The sequence below is a fragment of the Chenopodium quinoa genome, unplaced genomic scaffold (genome assembly GCF_001683475.1).
Source record: "Chenopodium quinoa cultivar QQ74 unplaced genomic scaffold, ASM168347v1, whole genome shotgun sequence".
NCBI classification, from domain to species: Eukaryota; Viridiplantae; Streptophyta; class Magnoliopsida; order Caryophyllales; family Amaranthaceae; genus Chenopodium; species Chenopodium quinoa.
The window spans coordinates 976,207-1,000,502 of NW_018742907.1; the positions used below are offsets into that span (position 1 = coordinate 976,207).

General features: G+C 35.9%; 1 protein-coding gene, 2 non-coding genes and 1 pseudogene across 3 annotated transcripts; 1 reads left to right on the plus strand and 3 right to left on the minus strand.

The window, feature by feature from the left end:
* The first annotated feature begins 1,212 nt into the window (after positions 1-1,212).
* LOC110727551 (probable histone-arginine methyltransferase 1.3) lies at positions 1,213-14,179 on the plus strand. Its single transcript, XM_021907118.1, has 14 exons — positions 1,213-1,443; positions 1,851-2,017; positions 5,525-5,668; positions 5,890-5,993; positions 6,129-6,227; positions 6,320-6,389; positions 6,861-6,957; positions 8,064-8,118; positions 8,819-8,902; positions 10,006-10,083; positions 11,721-11,824; positions 11,925-12,097; positions 12,175-12,335; positions 13,703-14,179. The coding sequence occupies exons 2-14, from the start codon at positions 1,855-1,857 to the stop codon at positions 13,781-13,783; spliced, it is 1,413 nt and encodes a 470-aa protein (XP_021762810.1). The 5' UTR covers positions 1,213-1,443; positions 1,851-1,854; the 3' UTR covers positions 13,784-14,179.
* A 690-nt stretch (positions 14,180-14,869) lies between these two features.
* On the minus strand, positions 14,870-14,941 carry TRNAP-UGG. The gene has a single exon. It is a non-coding gene; the product is annotated as a tRNA-Pro (tRNA).
* Positions 14,942-15,018: 77 nt separating this feature from the next.
* TRNAP-AGG lies at positions 15,019-15,090 on the minus strand. Its single transcript has one exon. It is a non-coding gene; the product is annotated as a tRNA-Pro (tRNA).
* Positions 15,091-17,671: 2,581 nt separating this feature from the next.
* On the minus strand, positions 17,672-23,870 carry LOC110727552 (annotated as a pseudogene).
* Between the last annotated feature and the right edge of the window lie 426 nt (positions 23,871-24,296).

Genomic DNA, 24,296 nt, shown 5'->3' on the forward strand with positions numbered 1-24,296 from the left:
TTATCTGAATTTTTTAGAAGAAAGTTTGTATAAAAAAAAAAAAAACTGCATATGCTTAACACAATTAAAACTAATACAAGACGGAAAAGGAACTAAGACTAGAAGTTGTTGTAGCTGCTAAATGATGAGCCTTGTGGACTCTCTGTTGATCCACCTTGAGTGATTTGTTGAAGAGTCCAAATTATGTTGAATATCTTGGACTTAATGAAATTGCAGCATTCAACCAAATTTTGAGAGCCAGTAAAGATTGTGATAGTCTTTTAATGAAATGGGTTTAGCCCATTGTAAGCCTAAAAGGCAAGCCATAACTTCAAAATGTAGCGCCAAAATAGAATGTCCAAAGTTCGCTCCAGCTATTAAAAGTTGATTAGTTGATTGCAAGGATTTTAAACACCATCTAGTTCTTGCACTCTTGGTGCCTTATGTCATGAACCATTTTAGTAGATGTGTACTTCATCATTTCATGATTCCTTTTAACAGGTAGGATTGTTTAGAAAAAACCAGGAGGATAAATATGGTCAATCTCTAATGGGTGAAGTATTCTTATATGGTACAAATTATCGATGTTAGCAATCGGCATTACAGAATCAACAATAGCATGAATGAAGTACATTGTCACTGACTCATTTTTTATTATTCACTATCATCATAGTCCCACAATGTGTAGAAGAAATAAGCACATCTTTGACTACTTACTCTGTATTGGCTTTTAAAAAGCCGGGTATAGTAGAGGATCCAATCCGTAAAAGGCGTAAAGGAATTGAATTCTAAGTGGATAAGAAGGCTTCCACACTTCCAAATATATCTTGCAAGTTTAAAAAATCTAAAGAGATGTTATGTATCCTCGTACCCCTTTCCAAAAACTCCACAAGTAAGAGAAATATCTAAACCTCGTTTGAAAAGATTTACATCAGAAGTAACCCATTTTAAGCAACTTCCAAATGAATAGTTTCCATTTAGAGAGGATCTTTATTGCCCAAATCAACTTTTAATCAGTTAAAGCCAATATTGCATATATTGTTTTAAAAGTAAACTTATCTATTTGTATAGGTGACTAGGTGCCAATATAGCAAGTCATCTTTAATAGGGAAGATCAAGTGAATTGAATTTTTGTGTAATTTTTTTTCAAGTTGTGAGAAAATTTGAACGAGAATGAATTCTAACCGCTAACCGTGCTTAGATCTAACGGATGTGTGTTACTCGTAAATCGTAATATTGTTCATTTGCTCCTATGTTTTCTTTTTATTTATTTATTTATTTTTTTCTTTCACATTTTTTTAATTTTTTTTGGCCCAGGGTATGTTTCTATTTTTAGTTTCCCCTTGGAGTTTCCATTTCTACGCCGCACCTCTCTCTTTCTCACTTCTCCATTGAAGCGTACTCCGAGCTCTCCATTAAACCGGCTTTCTGAGTTTTCTGTCCTCCATTGAAGCAGCTTCTGAGGTATGATGTTTCTTCTTTATTTCATTCATTGAATATCAGTTTCACAATCTAGGGTTTTAGTTTCACACTATCGTTAACTTGACTGTCAGTAATTCAGTATAGTGAATTTAGGGTTTTTCTAAGGTTTATTATCGAACTATTGCTTTATTATTACTGAAGTTATGAAAGATTATGATTAGCTTATTTTCTTGCTGGAATTTTGCTTTGTGCAATTTACTTTGATATTCTCAAGTGAGAATCATTTTATGTGAGTTTTTGAGCCTAAATCGATTATCGAGTCAATTTTGGTTGCTAATGTGTTGGATTTTTTGAGCCTAATTGTGTTCTTTTAATCCCAAGCTTAAATTTGAATTTAGTGTTATTCTGGCTTTGTCTATTGATTTACTCTAATTTATTTTTAAAACTAGGATAATGGCAGCGTATGCGAAAAATAGCGGTGAATACAATGATTTGGTGGAGGTGAATACTGGTAAAAGCGTTGAAGAGGAGTCTGATGAGCAGATATCGAAGGAGACTCCAGCAGAACTTACGAAGAAACGAGTGGGGAAAAAACCACAGGATGTGAATGAAGAAGGTAAAGGAACAAAAACTTGAAATGCTTGGGTCCATTTTAATGTGATTGCTAGTAATAAGGATCTTGCAAATTAATTTGATCTTTGGAACTAATGTCAAGTCACGCCTCGCTGATAGGTATAAGAAATATCCTTATATGCTTCCAAAGCTCCTTGTTGAAGGGTGAGTATAAATAAAAGTATTGCTTTATTAGATATTAAAGCTAGGTAGAATTCCACCTATTTGATGCTTAAGACCGCTTTGGTGTTTAGGAAGGCAATTAACAGTATGAAACCTAAGTTTTCCTTACATAAGAGAGCTTAGACTTGCTAGGAAGGAACTACCTCCCGATGATGTGGATTGGTACAAAGCTGCAAGCCTCTTGCCTTTTTATTTTTCTTCTTCCTTTTTTAATAATTTTTTATGAGGCTACATTGAAGCTGTCTTGTTCCCGTTATGGGATGGCCGGATAGGTAATACCGTTGTGGAAAATTTATGATATATTGGATATACCATATCGGGATCCAAATAAAGAGATTGCGAGTATCTCTTCTTTATAGACTTAAGTGGCATGCCTTTCTCAAATGATTCCATAGGAGAGATATAAAGGAATCGGATTAATCTATAATTTTCCTTCTTGAGAACTACTTGCTTCCCAACTATGCATCTCCTCATTTACTAATCTTGCTATCATAATTATATTAATTGTCTTTTAATAAATACCTCATTCTTAATGCGAAGTGTGCAAGTGAAAAGTAGAAAATAATGAAGGGGATTAGACTGAATTTCTACCACGGGAGTATTTTTTCACTTTGGTTCGAGCAATCCTTGAACATGTAGAGGTCAACAAGGGAAGGGAGAATTTATTAATTACATCCATTCTCTTTAAAGGATGGTTCTACGTCATTGGTGACCAAATTGTGCTCAACTTTTGCTTCTTCCATGTTTTGGATGGTTTTACGTTCATCAAGTAATTTTCTTCCTTGGTTGTTGGATGGCCTGATGTCTTCTCTTTATTATGTTTTCCCTCTCCATTACGGAGTAATTGTTTGAGGTTCGTTGAGAGCATAAGTTTTTATGGGGGCACTTAACATTTACACTTTGAAGATTTCTTGTATAAATAGTATCTTGACCCTCTTCACAGCCGGTAATGGTCTTAATGTTTGATAAGATCTTTTCTGATGAGGATAATCACAACTACTTGAGGAGTTTCTTTGACCCTCTTCACAACCGGTTATGGTCTTAAAGTTTGATAACATCTTTCCGGACGAGGAGGATCATAAGGACTTAAGGTAATTAGGAAATTTTAAGGGGTGGCTCTTTTTTTATTTTACTTGGTGGGAAAAAGTTTTGATCAGCCAAAGTACCTTGTTTTATTGTATAATGGCGACCTTGTTTTATTGTATAATAGCCAAATGTGACATTAACAAGGGATTACTTATTAAATTCTAAGTAATTGCTCAGTTTTTCTGTTTTGAATGTGACATTGAACTTAACATCGTCAACTTACATCTGGAAATTCTCCTCAAACTACCCACCAATCCCACCAACAATCAATTTTCCAGTATTTTCTATAAAAGCATATCTCCCCGTCTCACCCCAAAATCAAGGCTCTTTTGATTACAAATGAAGGGCTGCCATGGAAATACAAGGGATGTAGAAGTTCAATTTGCAAAGTCAAGTCTCATGTGCTCATGCAACTTTGTTTTATTTGGGATGGGACAAAAAAGTGATTGTACTTGACATAAATTCTTGTGAAGAGGTTGTAAACTGTGGAAGAATTCTATTTTTGGTAAGTAAATGCTTGGTTGATTACCAGAAGGATTATAGCCCTTTCGAGTTTTGGAAACAATATTAGATTTGGAGAGTGAGCTTTTGAGATATCTTTGGAGTCATAATAAAAATTAAGTGGGTCTTGGAAGCTTTCTCATTCTTGTTTTTATTCATTCCTTAGCTGTCTCTGCTTGAAAAATTAAGTGGGTCGTAAAGATTGATGAAAAATTATGCTAAATTTTCTATTTGAATTGAGTGAGCTCTTTAGATTGTGCTTGTAGGAATGGAAGTCTATTTAGCTCAACAATACATGGTTAGATTACTTATCATACAGATGATTTTATTTTTCTGGAACTGTTAATGAAATAAATTTTGGAAGACAACCTGATGAGACAGTAGACTGTGTAGTCAACTAAAAAATTCCACATAACTCAAAGCATATCTTTGGAGTACATAGGCTGCTAAGTAAAGAGTTTTAATCTTTATTTTTCAAGTGTACATTTCCCTTCCATCCCAGTAAACGAAAGCTACCTTTTGGGCATGATATGCTCTTTTCCCGTATGGAACTTGAGAATGTGTTTCTAGTAAGATAAATAATTACATGTGGCATTGAATCTCAGAGGTTGATTTCTCGAGTGTGATATACTTAATGACTTTAATTTAGGCACTAGAAGCTGAAAGCCTGAAAGTTTCTATGATGTTGCTTGTGCACTGATGGTTGGGCACAACGTATCTCATTTTACCTAGGGTAAAACTTGCACTTTATAGTTTTATTGTTTTGAATATGTCGATATGCTGGGTGGTATCTAGCACTATTTTTGCGATAAGGGGTACTAGTTAGAACTTAATAAACTCTGTTGAAAGAAAATAAATCCTACTTGTAATGGCCCTCATTTGATCTTTCTTACTTGACTCAATTGGCCCTCATTTGCCCCCCCTCCCCCCTCCGGTTTTCTTTTTGGTTGTCCTATCTGAAACCTTGTCGATATGCCGGGTTGTATCTAGCACTATTTTTGCGATAAGGGGTACTAGTTTGAACTTAATAAACTCTGTTGAAAGAAAATAAATCCTGCTTGTAATGGCCCTCATTTGATCTTTCTTACTTGATTCAATTGGCCCTCATTTGCGCCCCCCCCCCCCCTCCAGTTTTCTTTTTGGTTGTCCTATCTGAAACCTTAGAGATTCATGCAAATGGAATCTAATACTTTAAGGATAAATATATGCTTCAAAACATAGTCTTGTTAGATCTTGTTTGAATTGTGTCAATTGATGATTTTAAAATATTATTATATTATATTATATAAATTTTGTGTGTTAAATAATTGCCTCGGAGGTTGTGCAAGATTCCAAATGAGAAAATTATACAGAAACACAGGGAGTATATAAAAGCTTGTACTTGATTCTCAGCATTTCCATCATCTAGGCTAGAAATTCTCTTTTCGACCAAGCATTGTGTTGTGAATAAGAATAGTTGTTGGTGTATAATCACATGATGAACTTAATTAAATTAAAGTGACTTGAATTTTGTAATGTTTTGAGTGATAAAAGGTACAAATACAACTTCGACGTGACAAACTGATGTATATCGTCCAGATTGACTTGCTTCTCCATGTGATGCCTTGACTTGGCCACTCTAGTCTTCATTTCCACAACACATTTCTGAAAGAGAGCACCCATCCTTTACATTCTTCTCCTTTTTATTCTTTCACTCATTTTTTTTTTTTTTCAGAATCTGACTACTTTCCTCTCTTTTCAGAATCACAATTATCAAATGGAGCAGTTTCAGCTTGTAGGAGCAAATTTGATTCCAAGACAGAGCCATCTTCTGCTAAAATGTATTTTCATTATTATGGACAACTATTACATCAGCAAAATATGATGCAGGACTATGTGAGAACAGGTTATGTTGCTATGTTCTGGTTGCTTTACATTGCTTCAATGTGGATCATTTGATTTTTTTATAAATAATATCTGAAATCTTTCATGAGATGGTATAGGTGACTGTAGCTCTCATTTAATAAGGTGGATACTTTTCTGTCCATAATCTTATAAGACAAATTAATAAATCGATGTGGTTAGACTGAGTGCTCAACTGACAGCTATATTTTTCCTGTCCTGTAGGGACCTACTATGCTGCTGTCATGGAAAACCGTGTGGATTTTTGTGGTAAGGTGGTGGTTGATGTTGGTGCCGGCAGTGGTATTTTGTCATTATTTGCTGCTCAGGTGAATCTATGTTCTGATTTATATTTCAATTTCAGTCTGGGATGCATATTATATACAAATTGGAGTTGTATGGATATGTCCTTGGAATGATACTAATGTAATAAATGTTCGACTCCCTCATCATATTGGACCCAGGCTGGTGCAAAGCATGTTTATGCTGTAGAAGCTTCTGAAATGGCAGATTATGCACGTAAACTTGTTGCAGGCAACCCCCTATTAGCTGATCGAATAACGGTGACTATTTTGGGCCTTTGTTTTCAAATATATGTGATTTCCCCTTTAATGTGAAATTATGCCCTACTAACTAACAATGTTTATTTGTGCAGGTCATTAAAGGCAAAGTTGAAGAAGTGGAGCTGCCTGAGAAAGCAGATATATTGATTTCTGAGCCGATGGGTAATTTATCGTCTTTGATAATAAACTGTGTAGTTCAAGGAGTCTAGGATCCATTTGGCAGATTTCCAGATACCCTAGGCATATCTCTTGTATTGTTTTAAAGTCTAAGCTATTGAAGGTTGGCATCTCTTGTCTGTGCTCTGTTTTCTTTCCTTGTGTATGTTTATCTTTCCACCCCCGTAGATTTATCCCTTTCAGGAATATGCAACTAATGGATTGAAATGTTTTTTCTTTTCTTAGAGCCCTTTATGAAAAATGTATTCCCGATCGTGTTAACTAGCATTTTCTTAACCTTCCTCACTATAGAAGTTTTGATACTGGAATTTGTACTGCATGGTTGTTGGGTAACTCATTGTCTGTAATCTGTGTGTGCAGTATTGTATGTACTATTCAATCTATTTTCTTATTTGCTTGTGCTTAAATTTTTATTCCAGCGCAGTCATTGATATGATTGCCTTTTCTACAATATAGGCACGTTATTAGTTAATGAACGGATGCTGGAATCTTATGTTATTGCAAGAGATCGGTTTCTTATACCTAATGGAAAAATGTTTCCTGGAGTAGGAAGGTAAGTCCTTGGTTATCACCTTTTATTCCATGCTTGAAATTTCTGTTGCTTTATTGATGTGTTATTGATGGACATGATGGTTTTTGGTTATCAAATTTGGGTCAGATTTGAGGCAATTTTTGTGTAGAGTTGTGGACCAATTTAAATGAGGCATTTTAGGTCAAACTAAGTAAAGGGGATATAATTGGGGATAATGAGGTAATTTTTTTTACTTAAAAATACACAAATCTTTCGAAATCTAAAACCATGTTGCATCTTTGCATGTGTTCATAATTCTGGTGTTAAATATATCTGAATGTTCTGACACTTGGATATTTGACTCCTACCCAACTGTGATTCTTTTGTCCAAGTGACAATTCAATTCCTCGCTTTGTAGGTCCACCAAATCCATAAAAATAGTTGGAGAACTTTAACTGCTTCTAGGACTAATTAATTTCTGAAGAAGGAAAATTTTGCTTACAATATAGATTATGACCAATTTGCGAGTGTCGTTGTTGAGAATTGAAATCAAATCTTCCAAACTAAGCTATTGACCATACATGGCTCTGGGAACGTTGAGCAAGGTCTCTCCCTTTCCTCTTTTACATCTTTGTACATGCATGCAACTGGTCCTCGAGCGATCTCTTTGACTGCGTAATGTGATTGGTTTACCATTTCACATCGTTAGTTTCATTGATGAAGAAAATCTCAAATTGTTACTTTCTGGTCATCAATTTAAATTTTGTATGCCCTGCCTACCTTAATATTTCCCATTTCTCTGTTTAGTTAGGTCCACTAAATGTATATATATATACTCTCACCTAAATACATAATACTTCAACAATATCCACTGCTTTCTTTTATATTAATTTGTAATCAACACTGCCCCATCTCTATGAACCTCTTAAATCTATGTACAAAAAATTGGACTGTGGGAGTATTTTGCTGTGAAGAAAGAAAAGTCAGACTCGTGCATTGATAGGCTGACCAGTTTATAGCCCATCTGGTTATTTCTTAATTGTGACAGCAATTGTCATTTAGCTTCATCTTCATTATTCTGTTATTGAGTTTTTTTTTTTTTGCATCTCTAATTATTTTTTCTAATACGATCAATTTCCTTCATGTAGAATACATATGGCACCATTCAGCGATGAATATCTGTTTGTTGAAATTGCTAACAAGGTATACTTACAATAAAGTTTTATGTGGTGAGTTTGCCTGATATGTAGATCTTTAAGCTATTTTAGTCAATACTTATTAGAGAATTGCAATATGTTTATTAGGATAAAGAAGGAGCTTTGGATTGGTTATAAAATTGTTAAAATAATTCACTTAGAAGTGGATTTAATACTCGGTTGTATTCTTAGGAGTTAATTTGTACCTGTACTATGATTCAATTCTTAGGAGTGAATTATGTCCCTACTTTTAATAGTCTAATTCAAGCTTTCCTTTCTGAATTTTACTTTCCTGACAGCCTTTCATATATTTATATTTCTTCTTATCCAATCAATTCTAGATGCTGTATGAGTATAGCTGATTTCTATACTGGGCATCTTCATCCCCCCTATTTGCCTATCCTCTGAGTTGAACAAGACACGTGTCTGCACCCTGTAGAAATTTGTTTGTGCTTTAAGTAGTCCTTCATGTTTACAAATTAAATTCTCCCATTCATGAATTGGTTTTCTGTTGAAGGTCAAACGTTTATATATCTACAATCCCACATGCACTTAAAGGCCACAATGGTGGGAGAACAATCTGATTTTCTACCTTTGTTTTTTTTTCTTCCTTGTTGACACTGCATGTGGTTCATGTCCATGTCTGATTTCTTGCGTCTTATTATGTATGCGTGAGCTTGATTTTGATTTTTTACTGCTTTTTTCAGGCACTCTTCTGGCAGCAGCAAAATTATTTTGGGGTGGATTTGACCGCCTTGTATGGATCGGCATTCCAGGGTTACTTTTCACAGGTAATTTATCATAGGTATATCATATATGTAAATATGTTGACTTTGGCTCACAATTCTGAAAATGAATCTCCACCGAACAGCTAGAAAATAATTGGTCAACAGTAGAATTTGCAAATGTCTTTTGTACATAATGTGTGTTTGTGTGCATTTCTAAATTCCCACCATCACTGCATATCCATCTTTAATTTCTCATTTTGGTGGGAGGACTTGGAGGTTTATGTAAATCTATGGGATTTTTTTGGCTATTGTGTAAAATTGTAGTGAGCTTAAAGCTTTGCCCCCTAGTTGAGAAAATAGGTGCTTCTCAAAGAGAACAGGCTCAGCTGAGGAAACTTGAATCTCGGACACTTTTTGACCACAGGTATTTGTTAAGAAACTTGAAACTTGTAAACAATGCCAAAACCATACCCTTCATCCACTCTCGACCCTAAATTGATGCACATGAAGTAATGGAAGTATGGAACCAAGTTCTCTGACAACCTTTTTATTATCATAAGGATGTTCTTCATTGGTGCTGCCTCATCTTCAAAGTTCAAACCTCCAAAGCTACTTTGCTGTTGCTATAATATAGTACGGAGGAGCTTATTCATAATGTAATGGACACCATAGGACCTTAGTCTCTATGTTTTGCTGAGTTATAGTACTAAGATCTCTCTCTCTCTCTTTCTCTCTGATACTTGTGGTTGAACAATATGTCAGAACATCAGTCTTACCTGGGGGCTTTTGCTTTATTTCGAATGTCATATAAATACTTGGGGCTGACAAAGATGATTTTTCGAATTTCCTCTAGGATATTATTTATTGTAGATATATGATCTATTAAAATAAATCCAGCTACTTTAATTTTAATCTTTTGAATTAGGTTTTCTTTTGTATAAATTGTTAGTTTAATTATAATAGGTAAATTATAAAACTTATTAATTTATTGATCAACTTTAGTTTCATAATAAAGCGCTGCATGGTTTTCATAAATCTTTATGTCACTTGTGCTATCTGCTTGCTTCATTGGATTCTTTCGACAAATGTTGATGGATATGCTCTTGCAATAGTGGATTGCTGATTATATTTTGACCTTCTCTATTTCTATGTTTATTTTTTTGCAGCCTGTGGTTGATGCTTTTGACCCAAGGTTACTTGTCGCACCAGCTACACACCATGTGATAGATTTCTCGACTATTAAGGTGATGCTTTATTTGGATACTTTCCCTCTTGTCACTTATTTTATTTTATTTGTATTCCATTTACAGAATTAGGCATTTTCCTTAACGGGCTTCAATAATTTTACTCTTTTTCTATGCTGGAGAGTAATGTACCATATAAACTCAATTTATAACCTTAAACCTTTGTGGAGATTAATGATGTTTTAGATTTTGTGACATTATGTAACAAAAGTTCTCTTTTGGTGATTGTCATAAAATCCACATGATAAGCTTTTTGATAAGGAATATTCCTTCTCCAATTGTTCATATGACATTGATTATATATTTTTATATTCCCTTCTCCAATACATAATGTGAATAAAGGGAAATTTATTTGGGAGAGTGTTTTTCTTATGTTGACTTTCCTTGTCTTTATTATTTGTACTCTTGGGGAACTGGTATTATATATTAACTTTAATTTGCGGAAACATACCCTTGATTGGAATGGAATTTCTTGTTTGTTTCCTTACATTTATGATAGAGAGTGGTTGAGTTTCTTTAATAAAATTTTTTGGCATGAAAGGTTAAATGAGTAGGTGGAGGCAGACTTGAGGATTGAGGGTATCTCACACAAGTTTCTGCTTGTTGGTTGAACAGATATCTTAGTATGTAAGAAATCGTGCTTAGAAGTTTTAAGCAAGAATATCACTTTCTCCCCTTTCTTTGTGGATGATCTCAAAGAAAGTGGACCAGGATTGTGCAAGGTCTTAGAACAGGAGAATGAAGTGGTTTCACAGCAAGTATTTGTGACTTTGTCCCCCTAGAGAAGGGTCATGGGCTCATGGCCCATCAACTCCTCATATTTTTGATTTTGTATGATTCATTTTGCTCTCTAAGATGTAATAAAAATACATTAATCTGTAGGCATGATATAACTCGATGTTTTTTAGCTGTTACTTGTACATGCAATGTCTAAATTTTTAATGTGGCTGCAATAGCGGCTTTCTGTTATGGTATATGGAAATGTCATATTCCAGATGTTATATTGGCTTGTTGCCTTTTGGCATGAGGTAACAATTTGCGGAATGTCCCGCTTTGTTATGATTTAGGATTCTTGGAACACAATTTAAAAATACTAGTACAAAGTGGAGTATAACTCATTGTCAGAGGAGGCCGGGAGGATGATGATGGTGATGATGTAAGCCATTATGAATTGTCTGTTGATTAAGCAATTGCAGATAGAACTCCAGATTATTTGGAGTTTACTGTCCGAGAATGTGTAGACCTTTGGGAAGTTAAACTACAGCTGCAGGAAATGATGCTTGTCTTATGAGCCTATGTATAAAATAGGGGAGATTTAAAGTGATTTGGTGTGGCTTTCTTCCTGTGAGATGCTTGTCTTATGTGAACCCATGTACAAAATTTGCCCTTTGATGATTTGTTCACTTTGTATATTAATAGGGATTGTAATGTAACCTCCATGTTAGAGAACATTGTGTGAACTAATGTTTGGTCAGATGAGTCCAAAATTTGGTTCAATGAGTAGCCACTAGAAAAAATCTTAATCTTTAAATTTTCTCTCGTCTTCTTATTGATTTTTGAAGTTGCAAGTAGCTTTGGCTTGAATGGCTTCTCATATCTTGTTAATGACTGTTCGAGCATCATTTACCATTTTGCAGGAGGAACAGCTATATGAAATTGACATTCCATTAAAATTCACTGCTGCAGTGGGCACAAGGGTTCATGGTTTAGCTTGTTGGTTTGATGTTTTGTTTGATGGAAGGTAGCTGACTGATTTTGGAGCCATTCTCTTGAGACTTCATAGGCATGCCATGTGGTTTGACCTATAGTGGATGCTGATTACTCAAATTTCCTTTGTGCAGTACGGTCCAGAGGTGGCTCACCACTGCACCAGGTTCACCAACTACTCACTGGTACCAGTTACGCTGTGTGCTTGCACAACCTATTTATGTCATGGCTGGACAAGAAATTACTGGCCGTCTTCACATGGTTGCTCACAATAATCAAAGTTATACCGTATATCTTACTTTGTCAGGTTGAGCTTTGTTCCCTCATTCCAGCTATGTTTTATTTTTGTGTTTAACTATGTTGATGAGCTGTTCTCCCATGCAGCTAAAATGTGGGGTGTTGGCGCTGAGCAAGGAGGAATCCTTCAGACGTCTTCTGGAAAGATGGAACTGAAGGAACCCTATTACAGAATGTCCCAGCCACAAATACAAACTCAGGCCTATGCAGTATCTCAAGATCAGCAGCCACAACATATACAGCAACAGGTACCAGTTAACGTCATGGGAATTTAAGTTTATTCTTTTATGATATGTATTCTTTGCTGTAGAAAACTAGTAACTACCTTATTAATCGATGTGCCATATGTGTTTGTCCATTAGGTATAATATTGACAACCTAGGTTCTTAATCCGCCTAGGCGTACATAGAGATCAATTAGGTGCAATATTGACAACCTAGGTGCTTGAAATGAATAGAACCTGCAAATAGGCATAAATTATTACATCCTGAGTTTTGGAATGATTAAGGGAGATGTTTGAGTAGGTTCAGGTCAAAGAGTTTGCTGGGAAGCATAGAAGGTGAAGATTATGAGGGAGATATATCTATAGAACTTGGTTATATGTTTGAGTGTGAAACTACAATTGCAACATAATCACCTGAATGACAGTGGTGAAGGTGGTACTGTCAATACAGAACAAAATTATTTTATACAACAGTATCTGTATTGCCACAAAAGTATTCTGTACAATAGTGTGGTTGCTAGTATGTTATTGCTTTCCATATTGATTTTGGGAAGGGTGCTAGGTTTAATTTTCAACTGCGACCATTAATTATGGGGTGAGGAGCAAGAGTAAAAGTATTGCATGATGCATGATGGGAGCTTCTTCTTCAGATCTCTATTGTCAAGCAAACTTCCTTCTGGTTGAATGAGTTCCTTTAGGGCTGACATCGACTCCAGAGCTTCAATCTTTATCAGGCGAGGACTTGGAGAATACTTTACGGTTCCCTGCTTCCCCATGTAGCCTGGTTAAACATTTGTAAAAGAATCTCTCTTTTTGACATAAAAGCATGATAAATTAGCTAATATATCTCAAGACTAACTAAATTTGCTTAAACTTTCCTTAAGACTTACATATCATGCTTAAGACGGAATGAAAACCGGAATGGAGATCCCACCACTTAATACAGATTAGCTTGTTATAGTTGGCTGTCTTGAGGAATTTCTGATCCACAAGCACCCAGCGCGATAAATTTTGTTCTGAGGATGAGGAAAATGAAGCTTGTTTTGTGTGTGAAAAGTAGAAAGTTTTGAAACAATGCTTAATGATTGACATCCTGACTGTTACGTCAATCTTGCTATAGTTTGTGTGTTTACTGAGAGAGTGAAAAGGAGGGGGAAGGGGTGGGTAGAGAGGAGGGAAGCCAGAGGCAAATAAAAACTGGTGGTGGTGGGTTTTTTTTTTTTTTCCTAATTTTTTTTTTCTCAACTTAAATTGTTTGTTCATAGGAGTGTTTTCGAATTATATGATCCAGAATTCTTAGTAGAGTAAGAAGAGTGACATTTATGTTTGTCTTCAACCATCACTTTGATTGATCTTAATACTTAACTATTTTTCTGCGATCTGGCGTAACAGGATATGAATATCCAATCACTGGATCTTGAAGGTGAGCTACTACAACAAGAATTGGAAAATGCAGATGTTCAAATCCAGTAATCCATGAGCCTCTAAGATGTGGTCCTCTGAAAATTATCATGAACGTTGAGGGTAGGGGCTATGCCCAATCTGTTGTACAATAGAGTTCTGCCGTCCATGGTTCTCAAGGGCTATCCAATGTTCTACCGGCCATGGTCCAGCAGATATTGCCCCCCCCCTGTGAGGCTGTGAATTAAGATATTCTTTGGTAGGGATCTAGAATCTTATATAGCTATTATAACAGCTTAGAGCAGGGTAAAATATCAATTTGGTACACGTTTTCACTGATGATATTTGGTGATGTGCTTTAATTATGCTATTAGGATCAAAGTGTTCCACCTATTCGGCTATTCCTGAAAATAGATGCTTAAGTGTTAACTTTTTAGTCTTTGCATGAAAGAAACCAAGATTTAGCTACAATCTGTCTTGTAGTTATGACTGTTGCATCTCTACTACCCTTGAACAAACATGGAGTACCAGATATGTAACCATGATAGATCAGACGATCCAGCAATGTAGCCTTTAACTTGTAGCTCCCCCTATCATTACATCTGCTACATTCTTAACTATCCTTCCCTCGTATTGGAGGTTCCTATTTCTCTTCTTTATAGCTTCATGAATAACTCCATCTCTATGAGCCCTTTTATCTGTTGACATTGGAATAAAGAAGGTAAAACTTGCAGGAATGGAGTACAACTGTACAACAATATATATTCACATCATGTGCTCTATACTTGTGCACATTCAATTAAAACTTAAAAGTAATATGCACCATGAAGAAATTTTCCTAAGTAGCAGGTTTGCTCAATTGTCTTTATAGCAATTGATTACCTCAAGCTCTAAAATTCTTCAATTCATACAAGCTGCTGATTGTCCAAGACAGATAGATCTTTCCTGATGAATCTGAATCATCGTCGTAGCAGAATCGCAAACTACACACCCAATACCAGTAAATTTTGAAATTTTTCTCTAGGATCAATCATTGTTGTAACCCTTGTGATTTCACCGGTTTGCGATATTTACTAATTACTAATAATAAACCAAAAGGAATTCAAAGGATGAAGAAATTTCAAATTCATAAAATTTAAAAAAAGATGAAGTAATAAAGGGGCATTCCGAGAATCGAACTCGGGACCTCTCGCACCCAAAGCGAGAATCATACCACTAGACCAAATGCCCAGCTCACGTGTGCTACTGTCAACAAATTAATTAAATATACTTGTATATGACCAAACAAAACTAAAAAAAAACAAATAGGGGCATTCCGAGAATTGAACTCGGGACCTCTCGCACCCTAAGCGAGAATCATACCACTAGACCAAATGCCCTTTTCTTGTGAGAATGATCATGTTTAATTTAATTGTACTTCTTCCGTTTCTTATTTCTTGTAACATTTGCTATTTTTTGTTACTTCACATTACTTGCAACAAGCTTTTTTTTTTCCCTTATTTGAAAACTTTTTTCTGTCAAAATAACCAATATATCCTTATTTAAAATTTTTTAACACACAATACTACACATAATTACAACCCATTATTACCCTAATCTAAATTAATTATCTATGAATCCCACCCAAATAATCAGACCCATTATTTTTCTCTCTCCTCCTTCATCTCTCATAATCAAATTCCAAACCACCCTTTTAGTGGGTTTCAGATCTGGTTGTTGGTGAGTTTAGTGGGTCGTCGGTGATTTTAGTGGTGTCGTGGGTGATTCTGGTGGTTGTCGGTGAGTTTTTGTGGTTTCCGTGGTTTTGGTGGTTTTTAATTTCGCAGGGGTGGAGGAGGGGTTTTGGTGGGTTTGGTGGCGTGGGTCTGGGTGGGTTTGGTGGTTTTGTGGGTCTTGATCTGGTGTTTTGGTGGTGTTGGTGGTGTCGGTGGGTCTAGATCTAGTAGTGTCGGAGGTTTCGCAGGGGTGGAGGAGGGGTTTTGGTGGTGGCGTGGGTTCTAGATCTGGGTGGTTTAGGGTAGAAGTGGTTTCGTTGGGCGGTTTAGGGTAGAAGTGGTTTCGGGGTGGTTCTGGGTGGTTTCGAGTGGTTTTGTTGGGTGGTTTTGCGTGGTAGCTGTTCGGCGGTGGTTGTGCGTGGCGTGCGCATTCATCGGTGGTGGTGCTGGACTTTTTGGTTGTTTAATTAATTATTCACCCTCTCTCCTTAATTACATCATTTACATGCCCTTGCTTTTTAATAATTATGCCTAAAAACTTTTGACTTGGGAACCGTACTCTTCCCCTTTGTTGCAAGAAATAAGAAACGGAGGGAGTATATTATACTCGAAAGTATTAAAGACTTTGCTTTATAATAGAAAAACAAAGATCACATTTTACTCCGAGTTCCATCACTATATCCAATGAAGAAGCACCTCTAAGGCTCCAAACAAATGCATTCTATTTCTACCCAATCCTTCTTCAACCAATATCCCCCAAGCCCCTAGTAATAATAATACGAGTAGTGATTTTAGAGTCCCTCATGGTAGCGAAAAGGGGATCTTCATTTAGTAATACGAGTAGTGATTTTAGAGTCCCTCTTGGTAGCGAAAAGGGGATCTTCATTTAGTAATACGAGTAGTGATTTTAGAGTCCCTCATGGTAGCGAAAAGGGGATCTTCATTTAGTAATACGAGTAGTGATTTTAGAGTCCCTCTTGGTAGCGAAAAGGGGATCTTCATTTAGTAATACGAGTAGTGATTTTAGAGTCCCTCTTGGTAGCGAAAAGGGGATCTTCATTTAGTAATACGAGTAGTGATTTTAGAGTCCCTCTTGGTAGCGAAAAGGGGATCTTCATTTAGTAATACGAGTAGTGATTTTAGAGTCCCTCTTGGTAGCGAAAAGGGGATCTTCATTTAGTAATACGAGTAGTGATTTTAAAGTCCCTCATGGTAGCGAAAAGGGGATCTTCATTAAGTAATACGAGTAGTGATTTTAGAGTCCCTCTTGGTAGCGAAAAGGGGATCTTCATTTAGTAATACGAGTAGTGATTTTAGAGTCCCTCTTGGTAGCGAAAAGGGGATCTTCATTTAGTAATACGAGTAGTGATTTTAGAGTCCCTCATGGTAGCGAAAAGGGGATCTTCATTTAGTAATACGAGTAGTGATTTTAGAGTCCCTCTTGGTAGCGAAAAGGGGATCTTCATTTAGTAATACGAGTAGTGATTTTAGAGTCCCTCATGGTAGCGAAAAGGGGATCTTCATTTAGTAATACGAGTAGTGATTTTAGAGTCCCTCATGGTAGCGAAAAGGGGATCTTCATTTAGTAATACGAGTAGTGATTTTAGAGTCCCTCTAAAATAGCGAAAAGGGGATCTTCATTTAGTAATACAAGTAGTGATTTTAGAGTCCCTCTTGGTAGCGAAAAGGGGATCTTCATTTAGTAATACGAGTAGTGATTTTAGAGTCCCTCTTGGTAGCGAAAAGGGAATCTTCATTACTACTCCTTCAGTCCTTCCATTTATATTGTTCTTTCCACTTTAACCAATTCTGCCTCACAATTTCACGAAGTGATTCTAAGTGAGAACAATGCGAAACGAAATGAGTACCTTTCGAAAATTAATCCCAAATATTAATGTTCACAGCTTTGGGAAACAAATTTCAAACAACTTTATCATTATATTGAATTATTTTAACCAAATTTCTTGGACAGGTTTAAAATTTCTCATCTTCAACCTCCCCAAAAGCCAATCACCCCTCTGGCCCTCTTCTTGGGCTGGTAATAGTAGTAGACTAATATACACTTATCAATGTTTTTTTTATAATGGGGTATTGGCTTTGCTGAACATACTTCATACAATATTACTCAAACAACCATAGTTAAGTGCTAATAATGCACAATCATTATCTACTTATCTGCCATAAATGAATGATCATATATGCATGCCCTGATAAGTTGCTATACCAGGTTGAAGCAGGCTTGCCATTTACAAAATTAAGACTGTAGTTTAAGAGAAGCTGAAGATCTGTTGCGTTTCAGATTTATGTATTTATCCATATACTTAAATCTATCACACAACTAGTTAGTTAGAAATGTCGGTGGAAAGGCAAAAATGGTAACCGTTCATACAAGAATAACATTTCCTCCAAAAATGAGCTAATGTAAAGAATAATGAGAACAATGTGACTCCTATCAACATCTTGACTTGGGCTCGGAGAAGGCACCTTTGGCGCACGTCTTCGTTTAATAGTGAAATGTTAATCATCTTCTAAAATCATGCTATCAGAATAAGAAGCATAAAAGTGTAATAACTAAAGCAACCAGCGTTGTACTGCTTACACATACAAGTTTCTGCATGTGCGAAAAGTCTATCCTATGAGATTGATCCCTGCAGTTTTGTAGTAAGTGGTAAGAAAAAAAAAAATTACTAAACCATCATTTAGGAGATCAATTATAATCACTGTAGTCTGCTTCAGAGAACATTCTAAATGGAGTTCACACTTGAAAGAACTTAGCCAATGAGAAAAAAAGAGAAAGGGGGAGAGTTTATTTATAACGTCTTACCTCTGTAAGGATGATAATAAGCCACAATATATTGTGTTATCTGGCAAAGGAACCTCTGAACTGTCCTTTTCAGAATTTACAACATTCAGATAAACCTCCTGTCCCAAATACCAGGAGTTCAATTTCTCAGCACGAAGATTCCAAATGCCGGAGTTGTCAAGTGAAACCATGATGGCAGTCCATGCTCCGGGGTAGACCTGAATGTGGGATATAAGTCAAGGAACAAGATATGAAACTTGTAGTAGCTTATACTGCATGAAGTATAATTTTGAAATTACTGCTATAGTTGCTGGCAGCATTGTCTAGTGATGAAATGTCCAAAAAATACTCCACAATAACTTTCCTTTGGCTATTAGTTTGTTCAAATTGTAATGACTTGCACTAACACATAATTGTGAATCTTAGAAATAATTTTGAAATAAGTACTTTTATTTAATAGCTCTGAAGCATCCTAACAAAGACACAATCACTAGAATTGCAACATCTTAATTCTTAAGCCTTTAAACAACCAACCCAATGAACCAAGACATTTGATTTAGTTGACTTCGCCTCAACCTCATGAATCATTACCCTTCTCACAAACTAAATGACCAAAGATAAGAGCTTAAAGTCATCACATCAAAACTCTTCTTCTTCAAATAACAAGCAAAGAGAATAGCTCCACACTTGCATAGTAGCATGATGATCTAAGAGAAACCAAGAACACAATGCCCATAACTAATTTTACTAAGCATGCCCTATTGACACAATAAGCCGATTTTACTTTCACAGAAAAGAATGAGCATAGTAATATGAGCTAGTTCAGAGACTTTAGTATAAATCACTGATCATCATTGTTTAGAAAAACAAGAGAAATGTGTTTAAATGGAGTTAATCAAGAAATGATAATTAACCTATCAAAAGGGGCATCAACTTGTGCTCGGGTACACAAAATATTTATCCAGCACAATTACCTATTCTGTTCCCAAAGAAGCTCAGGAAACTGAGCCTAGTAGTTGAATAATGAAAGCAAATCAAGCCACTTTTATTTAGCAAGTGAAAGTAGAGTAGCACGATCCAGGTTCAAGAGCATACCAGTCCCATAATCCATGCTAACAACCCAAATAGAATGAGTACCTGAGTAGTGCAACGAGCCACTGCATCATCTTTGTTGTAGATGGACCTGCTATTCTCTGTCCACGTCCCATAATCCATGCTAACAAATCAAATGAGAACTTCATAAGCTGCGTCTTTAACTTCCAAAGGGTACAGAGTAAAAAAAATATCTACATCTAGCGCTCTGAGCTTACCCAACAACAAAGAAGGCATATCCATCTAAATGATAAGTCTGAACAGTTGTACCACTATTTTGAAATATAATCTCCACGAAGCCTCTGTAAGTTGCATTTATTAATGAAGTGTCAAGCCTTGAAGGTCTGTTCATTGGTTTGCTTGGGAAATCAAGCTTGTACACTCCTGGTACATTATATAGATGTGCAAGCTTTAAAGGAGTTGAAGGCGTAAAGTAGGATAACCCATTAAGAGTTGCATGCCACTTCCCATTAATTAGCTCTGCAGGTTTGCTAACAAGAACATAAACATCTGTGACAGTAATTTGGCCATATCTGAAAGATCCCTGAGGATTTGGACGGGCAGCACTTGCAGTCAGATTCCACCTGCCATTCAAAGAACATTGAAAATTCATTCAGCTAAACAGTAGATGGAATAATCTAACTAACAAGGAAACCACAGAATTAATAATGAGCTCAAATTTATAATGTTAACTATGCAAAGTTGACATCAAACCATTGAGTAGACCTTCTATCCAATAATTCATCAAAAATCACAAATTTATTAAAGGTATATCATCTCCTTGTAAAGTCCACACAAACAACACTTCGTAAAATCAGAATCAGCAACTTTAAGATAAAAAATTCTAATGATAGCAGAATTGCACTTTATAACAACCTTATGGATTTTGCTTGAGTCATAGAGTAAGATGGGTCTAAATTATTTGGAAGATCTGGAAGAGGACCTGAAACGGGTCCCTGAGAATTGGAGTAGCGCAAGAGAGCAACACCAGCAGCTTTGCCCCCGGAAGAAGAGTTCACAAACCGAGGACTGGCAACAATGTAGTAATCGCTTGTCGCATCTTGATCCATGGTGACTAAGAATGAGTAAGACTGGCCAACATGAATATCCAAATCTGTATATTTCTGCTGAACTGTGTATGACCCTTCAGTCTCAACAAGAATTAGATTGTGATTCTGGATTCTGAAATTTAAGCTGGTAGAGATACCGACATTTGACACTCTAAGACGATAAGTCTTTCCTGTTTCAATAAAAAAAAAATGAAGCAGGGCATTTTCTCAAAGAAAGTAATCTCTCATGAGGAAGCTCTATACAGGTCAGAAACTTGAAACGTTGGCATGCGATTTCCTATCCAATGAATCGATAATGATTTGATTCAAGAATTCATCAGTTTACCACAAAAACTTATACTTCCTCCGCTTCTATTTAGTTGACACGTTCAATTTAGGCACACAAATTAAGGAGAGAAGAGAGAGTGAGAGAGAATGATAAAGCAAGTGGGGACACTAGTAAATGCAAGGTATAAAACTTACCCAAAAAGGAAACGTGTCAACTAAAAATAAACTTCCTAAAAAGGAATACGTGTCAACTAAAAAAACGGAGGTAAGTATTTATATAGCAAAGTTGTACCTGGATCAACATATACCGATAGAAAATTGATATCTTCAGGAACAAGATTTGTATCCTAGCGAAAAGGACCAAATCAATTGAAAAGCACACCATCAGGAGCACCAAGGTCATGTCCTTCAAGGTTCTTCCGAAGTTCCTGATATCCCAATGAAAATATTTAAATTCACCAAACTTGATAAATAACTAGCTTCTGCTACTAGCAGTTCACAATTACCTTATGACTCTTTATATACCAATCACTAATTAAAAGTGATGTCTCCATCAGGGGCCCCAAAAGGTATTGGGATAATATTCCTGTTGTTTATTGTTATTCCTCCGTATCCACCAGCAGCTCTCTGAAAGTTAAGGGATGGGAAGTAAAAGAAACTCCCTATCTGATCTTTAACTTGAAAATCATATGTCCAGTTCCAGCCAGCAGGGATAGCACAATTTGTCCCTGAGACACCATCCTGCCAAGAATTCTTTCTCTGCTGAACACCGGCCCTGCATTTGCCTAAGCATATTAAAAGATCTTATATCAAGTGCCAACTGTCAAGATTGCCGAATTTATCATCACTCGAATCATTGAAATTTACCAAGTTATAAGCAGTGGTTCATCAAGGTCATTCCTAACATTCACGATGACATTCCAATTAGTCGTAACATTGAGAGTTGGTCCTGGGAATTGCCCATTGACAGCAATAACCTGGATGATGATTCAATGTACATAAGTTTAGAATCTCATCTAATAGTTATAAATTACTTATGAAGTGCCAATGTGAAAGGAGATAGAAGGGCTGCAGAAGGCCTAAAAGAAAATATAAACTCAACCTACAAAGTAAGAGAATTTAATTCAAGACGAGTATCAATCGAGCTTCTCTCCTTGTGATGGACACAAAACAAGGTCCCGACTTGTTACTGTTCTTACTAGTTACTAGTACCATATTGAAGGTGTGTTTTGTTCAAATTATTTTTAAAGTTAATTCAGAACAAAAAAAATCAGATAATTTCTAGTAGGCTAAGTTGAGAAGTTTTAATCAGGTATAATAAGTTGAATTCGCAACTACAACTTCAGATAATTCAAATTCAATTGAAATGAACAACCCGAAATCAGTTGTAGCATAGAATAACACAGCAGCACAGAATTCAAAGTTGCTCTTAATAAACCATAAAATTCACAATCATAAAGAAATTGTGCCACAACATATAGTCAAATGCCCAATAGAAGTTGGATGATGGACGGAGCTTCTACTGAAGCAGGATGTTTAGAAACTGTAAACTTTGGCTTCCATGTTCTAAGATAAACTGAAGTCAGGGTTGTCGTACGATTAAATGGATCTATGCACCACTAAAAACTAATTTACTAGGAAGGCAGAACGATAAACCTAGTCTTAATTGACAAAAAAAAAAAAATGTCCATAGCAATTGTGAGTTAGTGGCTGAATTCCAACCCTAGGGTTTCTCTTTGTTCCAAAACCATTTCGCCTTCCAAAGCCGAAAGCCGTGTGTTTGGACTTTAGCCACACAGTACATTCTCCATCAATAAGGACTAGATGCTTATTGTTCTGCACTGGAAAGATCCGATGCTCTAGGGACAAGTAAAACGGTATTACATGACATATTCACATTATTTAGTCTAATTTGGGCATCAATCTTAATTCTTTACTCCATAATAAGCAACAATCCCAATCTCCAAGTAATTAAGAAAAGTAGAAATATTACTGCACAAACATCAAGGTCCTGCCTTAAAGCAGAATCTAATTGTCTGGTTGCCTAGTTCAACTGTTCAAGTTTCCAAAAGTTGCTTTAAACTACGAGTAAAATTTGGTACCACAACAGTTATTCAGCAGATTTTTACAGGAAATGCAGCTTATCATCATGAAATCAAGAGTAAAAAGCAAGCAAAGAGACCTCATTCTAAAAAAGGCAACTTAACTATTTCAAGATTAAAAACAAACCCAAATTGTCAATTTTCAAATTAGCAATTATAGTAAACAGAATCACCCTCTTTTTCAACCCAACCATGAACAAATTACCACAACTAAACATACAGCTAGCTTAGTTGGTAAAGTCTAAAGGATAGTTTCTACTCGAAAAGCAGGATCAAATCCCGTCTACATCATCGAACTTTGAACCTATCTACACCCACCGACACTTGCAACCCAGAAAGATAAATCAAGCAAAAAAGCACTTAAAATCAACAACATTAACCAAGAAAAAATGGAAAAAGAAAGAAACCCAGAACCTGCTGTTTAGTTCCAAGAGGAGAAGCAGTAGCATAAGAAACTCTCCAATCATAAAACACATAAGGGTCTTCACCATAGCAGGATCTAAGCAACCATAGCAAGCAAATTGATAAATTAACGCCCCATAATTTAGCAAAACAGGGCATTTCTCTCTTTCTCTCTTGTTTTAGTTTTCTCTCTCTGCTGCAGATTCAACTGAAAGTGGAGAGAGAAAATGGAGGATAAACTTGGGAAAGTGGAATGATGAGATGCAGAGAACATTGACATGGAAAGTGGCCATGGAAACGCAGCAAAGGAGTCTTCCAACTCGTCAGCAACTGGGTCCCAAATTTTATGGGAATTCGAGAAATGGGGCCATTTTGGATTTAATGGGTGAGAATTGAATAGAGAAGATGATCATTGATTTGCGGCTTTTTGAATTTACTTACCTTGTGTTTTGCTTTTGGGGTGTTGATCAACCTCGCTTTATCCTTTAGTATGGTTTGATCCAACTCTTTATTGACCCCTTTTTAGTGTGTGTGGATTTTAGGGGTGTCGGGTTAGGATGTCGAGTTTGGTTTCGGGCCGTGTTAGGAACAAAAAATTAACTATAATGTAAAATTAATGTTAATTCAAAATAGGGAAGAATTATATACATATTGTTCAGATATGATTTAGGTTCGGTGAGTGGTTTCTTTACTTTGGGTTTGAGTGAGACCAGATAGAGGTTGTTAATTCTATGTAAACTAGAGCTTTAAAAGCAATGTTATGTGGTAAGTTGGTGGATAATCACATACTCGTATGAGTGATATGACCTTATGGTTTGTCCAATTATAACTAATGAAAATGATAAGGTTGCTAACATTCCTTATTAGTTAATGCCCTTAATGGGTAACAAATAGTATTAAAATTTTCTTAAAAAAAATTAATCAAATAGTATTGTATCAAATTTAGCTAATGTTTGATAAGTAACTAAAACAACCAACAACTAATGTAAATAGGTAATATTACAGATTGCCGATATTTTTAACTTGTTAATCAATGAATCAACCAACAGTCGATTGCTGAACAACGTCTATCAGTTAAAGCTTTTTTAGTTGTCCATGAAACAACCAAGGCATCTTTAGATACCCAAATAGTGG

Coding starts and splice junctions, on each gene's coding strand:
- LOC110727551 (XM_021907118.1), top strand. CDS start 1,855: ATGGCAGCGTATGCGAAAAATAGCGGTGAATACAATGATTTGGTGGAG. Junction 8,903..10,005: donor TCCAGGGTTACTTTTCACAG/GTAATTTATCAT, acceptor ATTTTTTTGCAG/CCTGTGGTTGATGCTTTTGA. Junction 12,098..12,174: donor CGTATATCTTACTTTGTCAG/GTTGAGCTTTGT, acceptor TCTCCCATGCAG/CTAAAATGTGGGGTGTTGGC.